Source organism: Ornithorhynchus anatinus, chromosome 13 (genome assembly GCF_004115215.2).
Source record: "Ornithorhynchus anatinus isolate Pmale09 chromosome 13, mOrnAna1.pri.v4, whole genome shotgun sequence".
Classification (NCBI taxonomy): domain Eukaryota; kingdom Metazoa; phylum Chordata; class Mammalia; order Monotremata; family Ornithorhynchidae; genus Ornithorhynchus; species Ornithorhynchus anatinus.
In genome coordinates this window covers 33,929,982-33,951,549 of record NC_041740.1, presented here as the reverse complement: position 1 = coordinate 33,951,549, position 21,568 = coordinate 33,929,982, and the positions used below count along the sequence as shown (strand labels likewise).

The window sequence follows — 21,568 nt, the reverse complement described above, 5'->3', positions numbered from 1 at the left end:
GCCAACTAGCGATAGTATAGTGGTGCCTCTCAGAAACTGATCGGTTATCTTCCCTCTGGGGTAAGTGGGATAGTGGAACACTAACTCTGCCCAGTCTTCAATCTGTACCCAGTTGGCTGTGGGCACTGTAGTTCACCAGCACGTTCTCCCCTCATCCAACCACTTCAGAAGTTGATGCTGCATTCCTGGCCCAGAACACCCCCTGGGTATTCTCAAAGGAATGATAGAGAAGCAGTATGGTTTAGTGGAAAGAGCCCAGGCCTGGGAGTCAGAAAGACCTGGTTCTAATCCCAGCTCTGCCACTTATCAGCTGTGTGACTTTGAGCAAGTCACTTAACTTCTCTGGACTTCAATTACCTCATCTGTAAAATGCGGATTAAGAGTGTGAGCCCCATGTGGGACAAGGACTCTGTCCAATCCAATTAACTTGTATCTACCCCATTGCTTAGAACAGTGCTTGGCACATAGTAAGCACTTAACAAGTACCATAATTATTATTATTATTATAGCCCACAGTATCTCTAGGGAATATAGGGAGTAGTGCTTCTGTCTTTCCCCATCTTTTCCGATTAACTTGTATCTACCCCAGTGCTTGGAACAGTGCATGGCACATAGTAAGTGCTTAAGTACCGTAATCAGTACTATTATTACCCATAATATCGCTAGGGAATATAGACAGTAGCACTTCTGTCTTTCCCCAGTTCACATTTGCCTGATGCACATTAGATGTATGTTCCTGCATGAGATTAATGAGTTGTCTGGGTAAAGTTGATGGGTTTGTGTTCATTTACTGAAACCCGGAGCTCTTGCTGCTAATCATAGTCATTCGATAAGTGAGAGCTTATTTTGTACAAAGCACTGTACTAAGTGCTTGGGAGAGGACAATACGGAAGCAGCGTGGCTCAGTGGAAAGAGCCCGGGCTTTGGAGTCAGAGGTCCTGGGTTTGAATCCTGACTCTGCCACTTGTCAGCTATGTGACTGTGGGCAAGTCACTTAATTTCTCTGTGCCTCCATTCCCTCATCTGTAAAATGGGGATGAAGACTGTGAGCCTCATATGGAACAACCTGATGACCCTGTATCTACCCCCAGTGCTTAGAACAGTGCTCGGCACACAGTAAGCGCTTAACAAATACCAAATACAATACAACAGCGTGGCGCAGTGGAAAGAGCACGGGCTTTCGAGTCAGGGCTCATGAGTTCGAATCCCAGCTCTGCCACTTGTCAGCTGTGTGACTGTGGGCAAGTCACTTCACTTCTCTGGGCCTCAGTTCCCTCATCTGTAAAATGGGGATTAAGACTGTGAGCCCCAAGTGGGACAACCTGATTCCCCTGTGTTTACCCCAGCGCTTAGAACAGTGCTCTGCACATAGTAAGCGCTTAACAAATACCAACATTATTATTATTACAACAACAAACAGACATAGTGCCTGTCTATAATGAGCTTATGGTTCATCAGAGTGTTTCTGTTGGTAAAAGGTGTGGTGGAATGGGAAAGGAGAGACATAGATAGATAAATGGATCTTTGCTGCCTCACTGGGTCCCAGAGTTACCTTGCCCTTCTGTCAATCAATCAATTGATGGTACTTATTGATCGCTTAGTGTTTGCAGAGCACTGTACTAGGCACCAAGCACTGTACATTCAAGGCCTAAGCCTCCTAGTCCAGTGTGCATTAGCTCTTCTTTTATGTTCTCCACTCAACTGATCCCCACCAGGTAGGACATCCTTCTTGAGAACTAGTTGGGCAAGGCTTAGGGATCTGGTTGAAAGTTAGATTATAAATTCTAATTTGTGTCTCAGTGGCTTGCATTGTAAATCATTTTAGCTGTACCTGTAGGAAAACACGTTGTCCACTCTGAAATGAATGCAGCTGGCCAAGTGTTCAGGACCACCTTCTGGACTCCCTAACGTCCTTGCTGTTTTTATGAACCACATGAGAGATAAAATAGGAAACTGAAAGAGGAGAAAAGAACAGTGAGGGGTTTCTCATTGTTCTTAAATGCCTTGCCTGTTCACCGGAATTTATTATAAATATACCTATCTTCCTAAAAACTCAGAATGCTTTCATATCTATCATCTAATCTTTCATCTCCTCCGCATTCCTGAGAGGTGCATGTGTCCCAGTGGATTAAGCATGGGCTTGGGAGTCGGAAGGATCTGGGTTCTAATCCTGACTCTGCCATTTGTCTGCTGTGTGACCTCGGTCAAGTCACTTCTTTGTACCTCAGTTACCTTATCTGTAAAATGGTCATTAAGACTGTGAGCCCCAAGTGGGACATGGATTGTGTCCAACCTGATTAGTTTGTATCTATCCCAGCTCTTATTACAGTGCTCGGCACATAGTAAGTGCTTAATAAATGCCATTAAAAAAAAAGAAGTAGGAAAGGGCAGGGATTAGCATTCCCATTTTCAGTAAGGGAAACTGAGGTGGTTGAGTGACTTTTGAGTGACTTCCCGTCCCTCTAGTCAGTAACAAAGCAAAGTCTCCTGACTCCTTGACCATGGTTCCGTCTCCCTTCTCCCAGTGTAGGGAATGCTCTGCTGAATTGGGAAAATCATTACTCCTTCCCTTGGCCCCTGGGGAATCTTTTCTGAAATCTGTCTTAAATAAAAAGCCAATCAGGAGTTTGGGAATATTTCAAATTATCTAAAAATGACCAGAGATTTGAACCATCTTGCGGAAAAAAATACACATCCCATGCTAGAAAGCTTGCTGCCATTTCAACCCACATGCAATTTTAATGGTTCAGTTATATTACCCTCTGAATAATAATGACTTTAATACCTGTCACTTTTATAGAACCCTTTTTTTGAGGTGCAGCCATCATTTGATTTCTGACAACTTTCCCCTTCTATTCTATTCCTGTGATGTGAACATTCTGCTTTTTCCCCCAAGGTCAACTTGGTCTGTTAGAGAGTTCTATGGGATGATTCTGAAGTCACCCACTGGAGTCTTTGGCAGTCATGAGACACAGTTCTCTTGGGACTTTCAACCTGTTCAAACCCAAAATGGCAGTTTTCCCCTTCTCCAGCTGCCAATTCAGATGTGTCTGCCACACTTTAGATGTATGCTATTGCATGAGATTAGTGTGTTGTCTGGGTAAAGTTAATGCATGTGTCTTCAAAGCTCTTGCTGCTCATCTTATTCATTTAATTATATATGAGTGCTTACTTTGTACAAAGCACTGTACTAAGTGCAAACAGACATAGTCCCTGCCTATAATGAGCATACAGTTCATCAAAGTGTTTTTGTTCGTAAAAGAGAGGTGGGGGTGGGAGAGGAGAGAGAGAGAGAAATTGATCTTTGCTACCTCTAGAGATGTTTTAAGACACAGTAGTGGCTCTGGCAGGCCGTAATATCTAATCCCAGAAAGCAAAATCCCCTTCTAAAGGCCCCATGTTTATTGCTCCTCTTCCTTTACCCCAACCCTAACTCTCCCTCTCTCCCTGTCTCCTTACCTTTCTTGGTCCCATTCCCCACCATCCCCTCCCACCTGTTACCCCTTGGCTGAGACTCAAATCGTGTCTACCGGCTCCTCCCAATTGCAGCTGTTCATTGTCCCCTTTAGGGCTTTGAACCCATCTCTCATTTCCTCCCTCTCCCAGTTTAGATGGATCCACTTGAATGTGTGTTTGGAAAGTGGATTCTCAGAAAAGGAGAAGGCAACTCTGGTGGACTGATGACCCCATTCTGAGAGATACGACTGACGGTGGTTGCGTAGAAAAATCCAATAAGAACCTGCTTGTTTTGCTCATAAATCTTCTGAAACCCTAAAAGACCGTGTTGCCAAGAAGTCAGGTATCTGGGAGGGGGATCTGGGCATTCTTAGAATCAAACCCAGGGGCAGACTTGAGAATCTGCTTCTTTCTCTCCATTCACCATCTCACTTTTCTTGCGAACTCACATATCCCTTTTTACTGAGACTGGCCTCTGGTCTGCCTATCCCCAGCAGAGTCAGGAAAGGAAGCTTGCTGCCTGCCTTCTGAATAGAGCAGCTGTTCCTAGGTTGGAACTCAGCACGGACCAGGGCAAGCTGCGTCCTTGATTTCTCTCCCAGATAAGCCCCGGCTGCTTCGTTCAATCTGCAGCCGCCCCCACCTTGCTCCGTGTGGAGGGTGAAGGAGCCCCACCTCTTTAGGAGGAAGCACAGAGTTGGTGCTTTCAGTATTTGGAAGGGAGAGATCTGAAAACCCTAGCACTGTGCCTGAATTCCTGGATTCAATTCAATCATATTTACTGAGTGCTTGTTATGTGCAAAGCACTGAACTAAGCGCTTGGGAGAGTTCAATATAACAATAAACAGACACATTCCCTGCCCACAATTAGCTTACAGTGTAGATGATTTGAAGGTACCCACAAAGCACCAACTTCAGTCAAGAGACCCTTCTAAAGGAAGATAAATTCACAACTGAATATTAGTGTGAATACAGGGTGATTTGGAAATAGGATGCATAATGAAATCTAGGGGAAGTGCCTTTTCAGAGGGGTTAGCTTTAAAACATAAAATGGGATGTTAATAGCAGGCTCTGGCATGTTGCCACAAAATCTTGCTTAATTGTTTTAGGAAATGATATATTTTTGTAACTCAATATAAATGAAAAGGAGTTCAGGGCATTACCTTAACCTAACCTTAAACTGCCATTCCATTAGAATTGAAATGCAGGAAAGGGGAAGGTGGAAAGTTCTAACTCTCAAATCCGAGCTTATATCTTTTCATATTTTGTAATTTTTTCGAGAGAGATCTGATTGCAAAAGGCTATGTTACATGATCACTTCATGGCGTGGCTAAAAAAAAATGCTTCTGAGAAGCGCTGTCCTTTATTTTTGATACTTGCTAATGAAGCTGGAATGGGCCAGGAACAAACACATGGCCACAAAGTCAGATATTCTCTTAGGTACTTAAAATTCATGTGGATTTCAAATTTATTGGCTGGAAATGATAGGAAATTCCCCTTTAGTTCCCATTTTTCTCGTTCCAAATGGCTCTGAGCACATTGTTTCAACAAAATCAGCTCCACTAATAAAATTTGAATCTGAAAATATGATGGGGGAAAGATGTTTGGATTCTGGCTTGAAATGAAGAGCCAGGGGTGCGGGCAAAACCTTTTAATGAAGCTAGGTTTTGTAACACATGGAAAACTAATCCTGTAGCTTTTCTGTGGCTGGGTGTAGATGTGCTGCTATTATTGCCTTTAGGTCATCCTCATAACACTAAGAGATAATAGAGTCAATCAATCAATGCTGTTTTTGAGTGTCTACTGTGTGTAAAGCAGTGCACTAAGCATTTGGGAGAGCACATTACAATAGAGTTGGTAGACAATATCCAATCAATCAATCAATCTTATTTATTGAGCACTTACTATGTGCAGAGCACTGTACTAAGCACCTGGGTGAGTACAGTGCAACATAATTAGGAGACCCATTCCCTGACCATAATGAACTTCCAGTCTAGAGAGGGAGACAGACATGAATATGAATAAAGGAGTTATAATATATAATTTAAAGATATGTACATAAGTTCCTTGGGGTTGGGGTGAGGTGAATATCAAGTGTCCAAAGGTCACAGATTGAAGTGCGTAGATGATCCAGAAAGGAGTATGAGCTGGGGAAAAGAGGGCTTAATCGAGGAAGGCTTCTTGGAGGAGGATGTGACTTTAGTGATGCTTTGAGGTAGAGAGCGTGATGGTCTGGCATATGGAGGGGGAGGGAGTTCCAGGCTAGGGAGAGGATGAGGGAAAGGGGTGGACAGTGAGATAGATGAGATTGGGGGCAAGTGAGTAAGCTGGCGCTAGAGGAGCAAAGTTTATGGCCTGGGCTTGTAAGTAGGAGATTAGTGAGGTGAGGTAGGATGGGGCGAGCTTATTGAGGGCTTTAAAGGCAATAATAAGGACCTCTGCTTCTGTTCCACCCTCTGGGGAATGGAAACTTGTCTTATAACAAACTGGGGTGTTTGGGTACAGGAGAAAATCGAAAATCAAGAGCATATCTTTTCCTTTAAAGATCCAAAACGTTTTCTTGCTGTATCATGCTCCCCTTACAAAATGAAAGACTGCACTTCAAACTATGCCTTATTATTCGTGTGTGTGTGTGTGTTTTCCCTTCCCATTCATGTATCGGAAAATAAATAACATATAAACACACATCCCTGCCTTTGTATTTAGAGAACATGTTGCTGACAATAGGATCTTGTCCAGATGTGCAGATATGGCAAAAGAGAAGACCACACAACTGATACTTTCCTTTCATAGTCTGAGCTTCTCAAGATTGTCTTTTGTCACAGTGTTAAGTTCTCTTGCAGCATCTGTTGCTGCTTGCAAATCTTCTTCTTGGCCTCTGGAGCTTCTCTACATCTCTCTCCAAGGAGAACAAGCCTTTCCTTTGTAATCGTACCCTGGGTCCAACTGTCTGTAGCAGTTGCCTACCAGCTGTCTGCTACAATACCACAAATTCCTCTAGACTGTAAGCTCACTGTGGGCAGGGAATGTGTCTGTTTTATCGTTATATTGTTCTTTCCCAAGCATTTAGTACATTGCTCTGCACATAGTATGCACTCAATAAATACGATTATTTGACATGGTGTTTCATTGTACAGGCAGGTTTGAGATAAAGCAGGGTCTTGAAGAACCTCATGTTAAGGTAAATGATTTTATGGTACTCATGCTCTGACCAGTTCCCCACCTACAAAGGGAATCCACTATTCCCTTTCTGCCGGCATCACGTTCTAGTCAGACACAAGCCAGAAGGACAGTGTGGCCTAGTATAAAAAGTACAGATCTTGGAGTCAAAGGACTTTGGTTCAAATCCTGGCTCTGCCACTTGCCTGCTGTGTGATCTTGGGCAAGTCATTAACTTCTCTGGGCCTCACTTTCCTCATCCGTCAAAAGTCACAGTTATATTATTTCCTAATTCTAAAGTAGTGTCATATCCACAACACTTAGCAGAAACAAAGGTTACCAGAGAACAGATTTTATTCTTTGAATTGTTCGCTCTGGAGTGTTCTTTCCTACGAAGCAGGGTAGGAGACATTCACATTTGGTAGAGTGTCTTTTATTTTAAAGTTTGTGGTAATCTGGAAATGAAACTGTGTGTGTTGGCCTAGGGGTTGCAGGATGGAAGATGAGAAGGGGAGTTACGAGGGTTCAGTAGATATAGAGCACTATGGACTTGCCTCGACTGCCTGGAAGACATGTTACGGAATGAGGTTATGCAGAAAGTTTCCCTTGAAGTGCTTCCAGTCCTCGCTTCGCCTTTTGTTTGGGAAATGAATAGCAAGTTGATTAAAGAGGGGACAAGTTAGGAAGTTTGGAGGGAATGAGGAGAGAGCAATGGAAGAGCAAAGCATGGCTCCATTTCTATAGAATCCAAAAAAGACTAATTCCAAATCGATTAATGAGCCTGATAAGGTTTCAGGGATCATGTCCCCCACCCCCTGTGCTCCCATTCGCATCTCACGGTTTCCTAAAGAACCGGTGGCTAAAAAAACCCAAACCAGAGTATCCAGCAACAGTTCAGTAGAACCAAGCCGCCTCTAAACTCCAACTGCCAAAATACTGGAAGCCGGCCACTCATTGTGACATGAAAAATTTAAAAAAGATCCTCACAAGGCTACTTGTTTTTAATCTTCCCTTCCGCCAAAGCTTAGAGTAAAATGAGACTTGAAGCTTTAGGTCAGATACACACACACACACACACACACACACACACACACGTATGTGTGCGTATGTGCATATGTGTGTGTTGGGGGAAGGGGTCTTTCTTTAAAAGCTCAAGTGCTTTTGAAAATTCAGTTTTTAAAAACTGCTATTGTGTATGTGCTGTGATCATGGAAACGGAATGGATATTAGAAATGAGAGAACCGCACTTGGGAGACCGCTGTGAAAACCCTAAGATGTGTTTCTCCTTCCCCTCTGGCTCCTACATCAAGTGCCTATGCGGTCGCTACATCATTTATATATCTGGAAGCCAAACTATTCAAATTCAGCTACACCCCATAAGCTTTCCGTGGTTCACGTCTCTGTATCCTTTATAGAGTGGGTTTCCTTTTGTATTTGACCCTGGTCCTGCTTCTGACTTTAAATGGCAAAAGCAAATGTGCTTTGAAAAGTGTGTTACAGTGTAGTTGTTAAATAAAGCAATAACCTATGCACTTGTAATGCTTTCTCTATGACCTACTTACATACTACTTCACCCTCCTTATAGTATGATTAAAAGCTGCTTTGAATCCACTATTCCCTCAAGGGATTTGAGACTAGAATTTAACAAACTGCTGAGAAGGCTTAAATCAGTAAGAGGGCTTCCCTACAGCTTTTTCCAGCTAATTCACATGCAATTAAAAGTAAAATAAATATTTCAAAAGAATGCGTATGTTAACGAAGCATTTTCCACCTTATAGGAAGGGGCAAATTTATGCCTCTCATTCACCAGTGGATTATTTTTTCCGCTTGCCTTTTCAAAAGCTAATTTCGTGGGGGAAGGGTTTGCTGCGTTCTTTTGTTTTCAAGAGGGAGCATTTTTGCTTAGGAAGTTTTGTTGTTGTTGCTTTTTTTCCCCTCTATTTAGTCAGTGTGTAACATTTCATTATTCTTAATAATATAAGAATATTTCATTATGGTTTTCCTCAATTTTACAAAGGAAGCCAAAGAAAGTCAGGGGTCTTATGTATGTGTCAGTCAACTACTTGCCCACTGGAATCTGGAAGGATCCATACCAGTTTGTATCATTTTGGGGCTGTGATGATGAACAATGGGGAATCTAGCTACTAAGCCTGACAATGGAGTGGCAGGTAGAGGAGAGAAAGAGGAGTGTGAAGGGGGCGAGGACTCAGTTCAGGGAGTCCTTTTCTGAATTCATTACCCTGATCCTCAACCTGGCCACTCTGCGGAGACAGCACTGTGAAAATCGAAGGTCGACCAGCTCTAGGCTGGATTAAGTACCATGGAGGCATGAGGTCAAATGCCAGATGTGTTTCTCCCCCTGAAGGAAATCAGATCAGTCAGTTTTTCTAGGTATGGATTCAGCTGACCATTCCAGGCCTGTTCTCTCTCCCAAACCTAGATCACCCGGTGCCTTGACTTTCAAATGCCTTTTGATAGGTGACATCTTTTCCTTTGTCTAAACCCAGAAAATGGAGGGTACCCATGCTTGGTTCAGATGCAACTGCTTCTTAAAATGGGGTCCTCTCTGAAGACCAGAGGAGTCAGGCCTCTCAGCACATGTATGAGAAGATGACTTGTATGCAAACACCACCCCTCTCTTTCCTATACTGAGGTTTCCTATATATCCACTGGGGGACTCTTTAATGCAGTGTACAAACATGTGATATAATTTGTTAACTCTTTGGGTGCTGTGACTGTACCCCTCCTTTGTCTTTGTCAAAGGAAATCCTAGTCTCTGTGGCCCAAAGATCTAATCAGAATTTCTGTGAGTTTGTTATTGTTGTCGTTTTAACCCTTGGTTCAATGAGAGGAAGAAAAATCAAACTCCTCTGGAAAGAAGTCAGCGACATCCTGTACATTTAAAGCGCTGTATTTCGGTAGATTTCGAAGGCAAATTGAATGATAATTCATGAGTATCCAAATGGCAAATGTGAATTTATAGGAGGCTTTGTGACATGCATTTTGAAATGATAAGTTGATATCGGAAATTGATGCCAATGGCATTTTCTAAAACGATTCCCCTTCCTTTTTGAAACATATCGTCTGCATCGGGTTTAACCGAAAGCAGCGCCGGAAACACGATAGGAGAATATCGTGACATAAAAATGCAATTCCCCAGTACTGTCTGGTATAAATAACTTCACCCACTTTTGCCTATTGATGAGGGCTTTTGCCATCTTTACTGTCCTGCGGGTTAATCTTTCCACAAATCTAAATTGGTATTTAGGCATTAATGGATACTGTGCTATGGATCCTGAGAATTTTGCATAAATCACCCTGTGGCTTTTAGATACTTTTGCCTGCAGTGCTTACAACGCCTTGAGCTTTGTCATTCTCTTAGAAAATGCGACATAATGCCTCTTATTTTGAGATCTGTGATTCAGTGCCTTCAATAGAATAGAAAGAGAAAAGTGTTATTTGCGCAGAAATATTTTCCATACATTTCCAAGACAAGTTCTGATATAAGGACGTGGATTCGGGGAGGTAGGTATGTCCGTTATGGAAACAGGAAATCTTCCAAATTATTGACCAGCCTTCAACCTACGGCAGTCCTATCCTACTGATAAACATTTCAATCTGACCCAAATAGTGGCTTTTACTCTGTGCTTAATTTGGGAGGGCTCGGTGTTGGTGGTGATGGTGGGGTTTTTTGTTTTTTTCACCCTGACGGCCAAGTTGCACTAAGTCTAACCCCATTATATCAGGTGATTAAAAACGGCAGGCCCTGGAGTTGAAATGAGAAGATTCTAGTGGAGAGGTTTAATAAACTAATTTGTAGTTGTAGGAGATTGCTCTCTGGAAGTGCAAGAGAACGATGGGAGAAGGTGACTAATCTTCTGCTTCCCTCCGGCCGCTTCTGGGGGCCTCTCCAGGGCAGTGGGGTTTATTTCTCTCCCACTGATTCTTTTTTTGGGGGGTGGTGGGGGGAGAGGGGTGGGGCTGCATCTTCTGGGTGAACCCCTAGCCGGGTGGGCAGGGGTTAAACCGTAGCTGCAGTGGGCCCGGAGCTCCGCCTCCTATTTCAGCACCTGGTGCTCTATAGACAGTTGCCTCAGCAGTAGATTTCAGAGGGGATTGGAGGAAAAACAAGAGGGGGAGAGAATGTGACAACTGCCGGTTTGGGTGGCTGCCTTGGGGAGGCCTCGTGCACCTGTCCCTGCCCGTCCGCCTCCGGTCAGCGGCGGCGGCGGCCCCGTTGCAAGCAGGAGGGAGCTCCGTTGCAAGCAGGAGGGAGCTCCGTTGCAAGCAGGAGGGAGCTCCGTTGCAAGCAGGAGGGAGCTCCGCTGCAAGCAGGAGCTCCGCTGCAAGCAGGAGGGAGCCCCGCTGCAAGCACGAGCCCCGGCCCCGTTGCAGCCCCAGCTGCGGAATCAGCCCAGCCCGGGGACCCGTCTCCTGCCCGCCGGCGCCGCCCGGACCATGACTTCTTCCTTCAAGCTGGATTTTCTCCCCGAGATGATGGTCGACGGCCGCTTGCTCGTGTCCGACCGAATGTAAGTCGAGGTCCCGGGCAGCCCTCGTGGCCGGGGCCGCCGCCCTGGCCCCGCAGGAAAGGACCGGCCGGGACCCCGCCCGCCCCCCGCCTCCACCTCCCCGGTCCCGCTCGCTCCTCCCGGGGAATTCCAGCGTTGACCCGGTGCATGTGTGCGCTCTCGCCTGTATATGTGTGTGTGTGTGTGTGTGTGCACGTGTGTGCACGTGTGTGCGCGCCTGGGGATTTGCATCCGCGCTCGCGCCTGCCTGTGTCGATTTGGGTGTGAACGGGCATTGTTGCCGCATCCTTTTCAGCCCCCTCCAGCCACCCCTCCCCAATTCAATCCCCCCCCCCCCCAAATTCCCCCACCAGCCCGACTTGGAATTTGGAAATCTTCAGCCCCGACCGGAGGAGGGATCGTTTTAAAGTAATAAAATAGCCAGGTGCACCCTTAGTGCCGAAATTAAAGGTAATTTGGACGTCACCTGGTGGGGCTCGGCCCCTAGGCACGGGGTAATATGCGTGTGAACCTGGGCGGGGCTTTTTGTATTATTATTTGGGTTTTTTTTATGTTTTGATTTTTTTTTAAACATGGGAGAAAGACGACAGCGCTGGAATTCCTAAAGCGAGCCAAGTATGGCCCATTTAGGTCCGCCTCATTAATCTCCAAGGGAAAGTTTCTATCAGCTCAGGCATTGTCCAAGTCCCGGGCTTGGGGCAGGTCCTCCGGGCATAGGGAGAAAGGAGAATCAATGAAAAAAGAGGGGGGGTGGAAAGCAAAGGAGTGGAGGGAAAAAAAGTGGGCTGAAAACTGTTGTTTCTAGAATTCCATTTAAGCCCAAATATATATTTTTTAAATTCACATTTAGTTTTTGGCCTCAAGTTTTGCCCCTATTAAAACTCCTGATCAGGAAATAAGATTTGACAGAGGCCGTTCCGATTCGGGGAACACGCTTGTAATGTGTCCGTGATAGTACGTGTGCAAAGAAAACTCTGTCTACTCTAAGGTTGAAAAGTCCTAAGTGGTTTCTGAAACATTTCAAGTTCTCTCTCCCACGTTCAGACAATTCTACGTTTTATGATCCATTTTGCGGGCGACTAACTTTTCCTCTAGGGTGCTAGAACCTTTTCCTACCCTGTTAAGTTTGATGAGTTGAGAGATTCAGTGGTAGCCAATTTTTCAAACAGCTGAGATTAAAAAAAAACAAAAAACAGAAACACAACACAAAACTGGGGTAGAATCTGCTCAAAAGGGTGACCAAGCACCCTTTACACAATCTTGTTCAGTCAACATTGAGAATGTCAAACTGTATAAATGATCAGATTCACTGTCTCGGTTCAGATAATCAGATACATTAAAATATTGAATTTACTTTTGGCATTTTCTTGAGAAATTAATCTTGATTAATTATCATTTGAAGTGTATATTTTGAAGTCCTTGTCCTTTTTTTCTCTTTTGCATGCATTTTTCTCCCTTTTCCCTACCCATAGGGTCCTCTGCCCCTCATAAGTTGCAGGTTATGATAGTGAGCCCTTAGCCAGTAACCCCAAGGAGCGATTTATTGGCAGAACCACAATTTCAACTGGGTGTGATCTGTTCGCTGGCAGATAGAAATCCCATTAATGAAATGTTTATGAACTCCAAGAACCTAGTGACCATTAAATGAATTTGAAGATGCTCCCCTTTTCACTTTGAGAATTATGAAAATTCAACTTGTACTTTTCCCCTAGTACGTGACTCAGGTTGCTATGTCAGACTGTTCTTGTGAATACAGCCTTTGTACCTTCACTTTGGAGATGCTTTGCCCGGCACTAAGAATGAGTCCCTTCCCACCCTGCCCCCACAAATATTCCTTCAGCCCAGACGATCTCCTTTGGATCCAAAAGCCAATTTGCTTTCAGAATGGGTCATCTATTGCTTGGTAGGCCCAAGATCAGTGCAGGTGAATATGATTTCTTAGGGGATTTGCTCTTAAACGTTGGTTGTGTCTATTTTATTTAACTCATTAAAAACACTTGGGGATGTCGACCCAAAAAGAATGACGCAGTGAAAACAGGTCTCTTCTGGGCTGCTGAAAAAAAAAAAGTAAAAGCGTAGCTTATATTTAGCTGTTAAGTTTGGGAGAAAATGGTCAGAACCTGCCAGAAAAATTGCCTTCTCAGTTTCAAATAACTGGGCAGGTTTATGATTTTAGGGAGAGGGCTGCTTGTCATATGCAGTCCATTTATCGCCATTGGGACCGGATTGCAATCTGCCAGAGGTGCTTTTCTCCTAAAAAAAAAACCAAAAAAACAAAAAAACAAAAAACAACTTAAAAGCATGGTGGCTTCTCTGGATTTAGGTTTCCAGAATGGGAGACTGGCATTTTCTGTTACGCAGTCAACCACACTTTGGAGGATGTGACTTTTTTGAGCCCTCAAGGTAGGTGAACAAATAGTTTGTGAAAGGAATGATTCTCCTGGATGGCTCACTGGTCTTCGAAGTTGTAAACGGTAAATTCTTCTGAATCTCTTCAGTTGTACAAAACTATTACACCATGAGTTGAAATGTTTCCAAGTTCTATAGCCTCAATACAAAAATTAACCTGTCATGTAACTTTTTTTCTATTGTTGAAAATAGGAAACCTGTCTACATGTGAAAAATAAGTAGGTGCTGGATATTTGACGGTTCCATTTTGAAACATGGAAGCTATTGGCTCATTTAAAAAAAACAAAAAGCACCCATTGGCTTTGGTTCCTTTGCAGGTTAGGACTAGGTGAGCAATCTGAGGAATGTTCCTATCATCTCAAATGTGGGGAAAAAAATGGGGAGTATTTTTTTTTTCCTGTTGAGGAAATTGCAAATGCCCTCTACATTGGACTGAAGACTCAGAAGCAATTAGTTGCTCAGACTGGCCTCTGAAAACTACTCAGAAGAATTGCCCAAAAACTTGAAATCAGAGTTTAGTTTTCAAACACTTCCCTAAGTACCTTCTTTCAAAGACGTTTCCCCTGTAACAGTAGTACTTCTGTGGTTCTGTCTTCCCTCCCAAAGTAACATAAAGTGGATCAAGTTGTTCAGTCAAGCCAAGGTCCTTCTGAGGGTCAATATCCTTCAGTTTGCAGTTTAACTGGAGGTTTTACTTTAAATGAATACTTCTAAAAAAGTGAAAATATGAAAATCAGGATAGTAATGACAATTATGATATGCGAGTGCTTACTATAGGCTAACACTCTATCATTGCTGAGGTAAATGCAAGGTTATGAGGTTGGTCACAGTCCCTGTCCTAGGTGGGGCTTACAGTTTAGGAGCAGGGAGAAAAGATACTTTAATCCTCATTTTACAGATGAGGAAACTGAGGCACAGAAGTTAAGTGACTTGCCCAAAGTCACACAGCAGACAAGTGATAGAACAGTGGTGGATTAGAACCCAGGTCCCCCGATTCCCAGGCCCCTGTGATCTTTCCACTAGACCACAGTGCTTCTAACTTAATCCTGAGGGAATGACTTCAGAAATATGGTATTTGATCCAGAGTCTAGAACTGAAGATTCTTCCCATATCAGAAAGCACTTTTGATTTAGCCATTTAATCCCACTCTGCCAGATTATTGAAATTAGGAATCATTCATTTTGCTCAGCCGTAAACTTTTGGTCAGCTGAATGTTTTATGAATGAGGTTGTTCCTCAAAATGCAAGACAAGGAAGTTGCGTCAGTACTAAAATGGGACGAAATAAAAGTGATTGGTTACCGTGTCAAATCCGCATTATTATCTGCAAAAGATTGCAGTCCTGAAGTTGTTTTCCTTTTATTTCTAGGTGGAGTCAAATTCATTTACGATCCTTATGCTCATTAACCACTGAAAATATGTTGTAGTTAAAACCATATTTGGGTTTACAAGGCATTAGCAAGACTCAGTGTCATAAGTAATGGATTCCATTATTCATGAAGCATTTAAAATATATTTGAAAAAATGCAATCACCAATAATAAAATTCAGAGAGTACGCTGAAGCTTGGTTTCGAGTGGGTAGCGTGAAAGGGAATGGAAATGGGAAGACTCCCAAATTAGAGATGTGCTTGTCTTGAAAATAATTTCTCAAATATTTTTGGGAGACTTCAGAAACACATTTTCAGGTGGGATTTCTTAGTCAACAGTGCTTATTTTAGGGTAAGCTGTTTTTTGAGACCACAACGTCCTCCCTTATTGGCCTTTTGGAATACAAATGTTATCTTTGATCTGGCTAGTGGTATTACTTTAATTGTTGAGAGTTGCTAGTTAATTATAGTTTGCTTGATTGAGATTACTTTGGCATCCGTTGATGAGCTGCAAAAAAAAAAAGGGTGGAGGGAGACTGTAGAAAGACAAGATAAAAAGCTTTAGAAAGGAAAAAAGATCTTCCGATATAAACCTAGTAATTAAGATTTCACGGGTCCATTTAGCATGTTTTTCCTCCTCAAAGTGGCTTTTCTGGCAACCATGATAACAATATATTGGGTTACAGATAAAAAGCCTCTCTGAAGTCCCCTCCCCTGTTTGTTAGTTGAATCGTAAAACTTTGTTTATGTTTGCTCAAGATTCTTGGTTTTTTCTTACTTTGTTTATCCAAATTAAGCCCACATCAATTTCCTAGAAAAATAAAGGCACTGTTATATTATCTAAAATATTTGGATTCACTTCCAGCATAGCTCCTATTGTCGGGTAGTTTATTTTGGCCCATTAGGTCAAATTTCACAAGGGAGGAATGTTATTTTAGAAAAGAAATCACATTAAATGGATAGAGAATTATGGAAAAGAGCACCACGTTTTAAAAAATTCCTAGAATGTAAGAAATGCATTTCAACAAGAAATGATTCCCAAGAGGCTAAATTAGTAAGTCATTGACATGCTACCACATATTCCAAGTATCTAAATTGTTTATTTCTAGTGTGGTAAAATGCTATTCTGGTTTCTTTGGAGGCTGATCATGGTTTTGTGTGTGTGTGGTTTTTCCATTCATGAATTCAGTGTGTCTCATCTGACCCATCAAGTCAATGGGGAGAGGGAGGAGGAATATTGGGAGAGCTGCCAAGTTTTTTTGATTCATTAGTGTTTATACTCCATTACATAGAAGTTTCAGTGACTTCCTTCATTGAGGAGACATGCTAAAATTAAAAATAATCAGATTCTATGATGTACCTATTGTCAAGAATGTAGAAAATTTTGTTTTGGGGTTTTGTGATGGAAACCACTTGATAAACCTAAGAGAAATGGTCTTGTGCTTCCCTAGAAAAACCTTAGTGGGAAACACAAACTCATTAGAGCAGTAAGTGCAGTGCTCTCAGGTAATTGTAAAATAATTATTCCCGTTATCATCTGCACAGTTTAATTGTTCGATCCCATGTTCTTAGGCCCCAAATCCAGATGTGAAGAGACATAACCTTAGGTCTTCCTCTGGGAGTTCAGTTTTATCTAACTCAAATGTCAAGGTTTCAAGAGAGGAGAATGTTTGTGTGTGTTTATATATTAGGGGGAAAACATCTTGAAAGCTCCATCTGCCTTCCAAAAGAATAGGTAAATGACTGAAACTGATTTCTGGTCCCTCTAATTTAATTCACTTCTACAATCTGAATGACCCTTTGAGGTACCCTTGATATTTACACTTGCTTAATTTTGCATCCATAGGCTTTCTTGATCTTACACATTTATACAAGTGAAAGTGGATTTAGCATTATATTCTTCATAGAAGTTAGATGTGGAAAATAAGATAAAGGTAATTAAAATTATAGCATTTATAAATAAAATGTGATCATATGGCCTTCAAAATGACATATGAAAGTAGCTTCTGTTTTCTGTTAAATCTTAATTACTCTACTTAAATTAATGCCTCAGAGCCAATTTACAAAGGCATTACATATCATCCAATTATTAAGACCTATTCCCTTCAGATTTCCAAGGATAATTTTTTTTAATGTTGTGTTTAGAGGTAGGTTTTCATTGCTTGATTGAATTTTCCCCACCCCAAGATAAGAGTCAAGAATAATGAATTTTACCCTGAGGGATATATTTTAAGTAGTCAATGTGGTCATATGGTCTGAAGATTAATCAGAATTTCCTTGATGGGTGGACCCACTTAAAAACAAACCCAGAAAATAAATGCACTATGGTTTGAAATATACATCGTTTGGATCTCAATCCTATTTAATTAAAGCAGCAAGAGAGATTTGTCTCTTCTGATGAGATTTTATGATTGGATATGCCACGACCCTGTGAATCAAGTACCTCCATCCTTACAGCTGCATTTCCTGACATTTACCTCAGATTGGCCGAAAAGATCCCACTCTTGTGGGTGATGCTGATGACTCACCTTACAACACCCAGGTAACAAGCTAATTGCACTTCATTCAATATGACATTTTGTTATGAATAACTAGCACACAATCATTTTTTTTCCCAAGTACTACAGTGGTAACCTATTTATTCAGTCTACTTACACGGAGAAAGGATAGAGTAGCACGATTCCAGTCCCATATGACAGTTTGGTTTTTTGTTTTTTTAAAGGATCATCAGGTTCAAGGGGAATGTATATACGCCTTGTCATGAACTGAGGCTAAGTATGGGCTGTTCACAATCTCCCTCCCCTAGTCCTAGCAAAGATTCTGACCGAGAAGCCTTGATAGCTTCTGGAATTGAGTGAGTTCCTCTTTTTTTTCCACCCCCTTAAGTTCCTCTGCTGCCTTTATGCCTCAGATACAGAAAGGGCCTTTGGATCGTTTCAGCCATTCTCACCTCCAACAATCTTCATCCAAGGTAGTACTCGGAAGGAAAACATGGAAAGATCTCTGTCTTCTTTTTAAATGAGCACCCAAGGCAGCCTGAAATTACTTCACTAATTCTCTTTTTTTAAAATTAATCTGCACAACTTAATATTCTTGGGGTACAAAGTTATAAGACATACATTCAATCTACCATTGCCATTGGACATTGAAAAATTACTAATCTCTGAAAATATCTGGCAGACAGGAATGATCCCATTCTCATGTTTGTGAGGATTAACATCACTTCAAAGGGAGGCAATGAAAGTTCAGATAGATTTGGCAATGTTTTACAGATACACAGGCTGATTGAACCCTCAATCAATCAATCATATTTATTGGGAAGCAGCATGTCCTAATGAATAGAATTTGAGCCTGGGAGTCAGAAGGACCTGGGTACTAATGCCGGCTCTGCCACTTGTCTGCTGTGTGACCATGGGCAAGTCACCTAACTTCTCTGTGCCTCAATTCCCTCATTTCTAAAATGAGGGTTAAAACTGTGGGACATGGACTGTTTACCCCAGTGCTTAGTACACTGCCTGGCACATGGTAAGCACTTAACAAATACCATTAAAAAGAGAACAAAAAACTTACTGTATGCAGAGCACTGTAGTAAGCTCTTGAGAGAGTACAGTATAACAGAGTTGGTAGATGCGTGCCCTACCCACAAGGAGCTTGCGGTCTAGAAGGGGATCATGTCTCCTGATTTTTGAGTTCACTTGTAGACCCTAGGTGGAACTGGCATACAAGGGACATTTACTGTTACAGTCTAACACCGAAGGGCTTTGTGATCACCTGTGAGTGTCCACTAGTGTAAAGCGTTATTCTGTGCATTTGGGGAAGTATGTCAGAGACAAGACACATTCCCAGCCCGTAAGGAATGATTTCTGCTTTCTAATGAAAGCCGTAATGCACAGTGCCCTTTTCTGTAAATCTCAGCAAACTTTGTACAGCACTTTGCCTGCTATTGTCTGACTGAAGATGTGATGAGAGTTCTAGCAAAACTCTTGTTGGAGACACTGCTCTCTTGCACGAAAGAGCCCCGGAGCCATCAGAAGTGTCCCCCAGTGTGTGGGAAGGATTTCTCAGGCATTCACCACCCTGGTTTAAGGACCAGTTTAGATTCATTCTTACCTGACAAATCACTCTCTGTGTTTGCCTTCTGGATTTTCATTGGCTCAGAAAACCTAGGTAAAACCATCCAGTGGCCGAATTCCCCAGCCTAGAGGTAGGTCTAGAAGGAGGCTAGTGCTTAAAGCTGAGCAGCAGAGGAATAGGCAGGGGAGGCTTAGACTTGCAATGAGATAAAGAAGAATTAGCATGACCAGGAGAGATAAGCATGCCAAGCAGTCTTTCTCCTTGGAATGCCAATCTCAATGGCAGAGAGAAAAGGCAGTGAGCCAGGCCCAGATCTAGTGTGTTATTGCTGGGAGATCTTAGGGAAAGAATGAAATGGATTGAATGCAGAAATAAGAAAAGAAAGCAGTGGTTGGGTTTACGTAGCTATAAGTTCTGCATTGGCCCTCGCATCTTTCTCCTGACCTCAGGTTTCCCTTGGACTTAATTGAGGGGTCACAGAAAGTTCCTTATTCCCCTGCTGAAATTGATCACCAGGAGGGCAACCCTTGTTCTGGCCTTCAAGCATCCTGTTTTCACTGTTAGACCTAGAATCTACCTAGAGTCAGGGAGATAAACTTAGAAGTTTCTGGAAGGGTGGCTCAGTTCTAGGAACCCCCTTCAAAGACAGGGTTGGTCTGAATAGGTGCTAATCGTTTAACCACAGGCAGTGATTCGAGAGGTTAATTTGGGGAATTACCTGAAACTGAGTCATAAAGGAATACCCTCTGTTTGGGAAAGAAAATTCCCTAAATTCCTTTTTTTTAAAAAAATTGTATTTGTAAGTGCTTACTATGGGCCAGGCACTATACTGAGTGTTGGGGTAGACATAATAGGGTTGGATATAGTCCCTGTCTTTCATGTGACTCACAGTCTTAATTCACATTTTATAGATTAGGTAACTTAAGTGACTTGCCCAAGGTCATAACAGCAGGCAAGTGACAGAGCCAGGATTAGAACCCAGATCCTCTGATTCCTAGGCTTGTGCTCTTTCCACTAGATCATGCTGCTTCTCAGGCCTTTGGAATTTGGGGTATCTCTGGGTGTTTGAACCCCTGTAGAAATAAGTTTTGGGGTTGTGGGGGCAGAAGAGGGGTTGGAGGGACCCTAAAACTTTAGGGAAACAATTTTATTTCATTCCCTGCTTTTCCTCTAGTGAAATGTGCCTTATTTTTCCATAGTCATATCTAATTGGAGATTTTCTGCTTTTTCCATTGCACTGCTGTAACCATTTTGTCTACAGATCCATTCACTCCCTGAGCCAAATTGCTCCACTTGCCTGTATGGAGACCCAGCTCCTATTTGAGTTGATGTTAACTTGCAGCGCCTTTAAGGGGCACCTGGGAGAATACAGTTTGGGAGATTTGGGAGATTCTCTTTGAGTAATCAAGCAGTGATTCTCCAAGAATAAGAATACTGGACAAGGAGTCAGAATGCCCATATTCTCTTCTAGGTTTATCCCCTGATAAACTGGCTAATTTTGAGAAGTGATGCTTTGGGTTTTCTCCCAAGTAAAATATTAAGACTTAGATCTTTCCTTGCCCTTAGGAATATTGTGAGGCTAATGGTGAGAAGGAAATCACATCATCATAAGTGCCACCCTGGCTCCTTATTACTTAAAGCTAGCCTCAGCTAGACCAGGTTTGGTGCTAGAACAGGGTTCTGTTCAGTTGATTTGATCTAACCGTAAAACCTATTGTAGATCACTTAGTGGATAGCATTGTCTTGGCTAGCTATATTGGGGAGGGTTATACTTTCTCTAAGTCTATGGTCATATAAGCCGGCTGTAGCCCCCTTATTCAGTTCAGCCCATGTCGATGAAGTCATATGTGGCTCTCACTGTCCCCCCCAACATCCCTGTCCAGTTCTAGGGATCCTTACTCAACCCAACCCTTTTAAGTAACCAGACGCCTCATATCACCAGGGTCAGTCCTCCAGTCAGAGCTATAAATGATGAGTTAATAAGTATTCTCTACCCCTAGCCTATCATAATTCTATCAGAATTTCTCTTCATAGCTCTTGATCCCTTGAGATTTTACTCTTTTTGTATTAGAAGAATTACTAGCTGCCTGAGAAATATTATTTTTTATCCTTAGGTGGGTTATGTCTTCTCACTTTCCAGAGCCCTTTGGATACCTGGGTATACATGTCATTCCTGGTATTTAAGGGTAACTTCTGAACCATCCTTGAGTGGCAAAAGATAATGTGTCATGACTCTCCCCCATTCATCCCTTCCATGGTAACCATCCCCTCCCCCCTGCCAAAGGAGAATTTAGAAATCATTTCTCAAGATTTCATTTAAGTTGGGCAATGCAGTTTCTCCTTATCTGTATTCCAGTGGGAAGAGGAATCTCAGCCACCGTAGCTGGTTTCAGGATTAACTGCTGAAGCAGTACTTCTCCAATCTCCGTGCAGACATCTTGTGGCAATCTGGGTGGTATCTGGGGCAGCCTGGACCCCTGCACTGGTGGAGGAAGTGGGCCAGCACATAGTCTGAAGTTTGCATGCCAGAAAGAATGGCTTGGTAGTATGTGTGCCAGGGGGTTGCCAGTCA

The 21,568-nt window shown here is 42.5% G+C and overlaps 1 protein-coding gene across 13 annotated transcripts in view; it reads left to right on the top strand.

The window, feature by feature from the left end:
• Window positions 1–21,568, top strand: part of CELF2 (CUGBP Elav-like family member 2) — a 484,640-nt gene that overhangs the window by 187,681 nt on the left and 275,391 nt on the right. For 4 of the 13 annotated variants that reach the window (XM_039913823.1, XM_039913824.1, XM_039913826.1 and 1 more), the window contains one exon: window positions 17,380–17,464. The exons of 7 other annotated variants lie outside the window; for them this stretch is intronic. In XM_039913823.1, coding sequence (XP_039769757.1) covers window positions 17,380–17,464 — 85 coding nt within the window. Of the gene's footprint in view, window positions 1–10,710; window positions 11,148–17,379; window positions 17,465–21,568 lie in introns of those variants that run through there. 2 more of the 13 variants (XM_029078009.2, XM_029078011.2) reach the window with 2 other exon arrangements.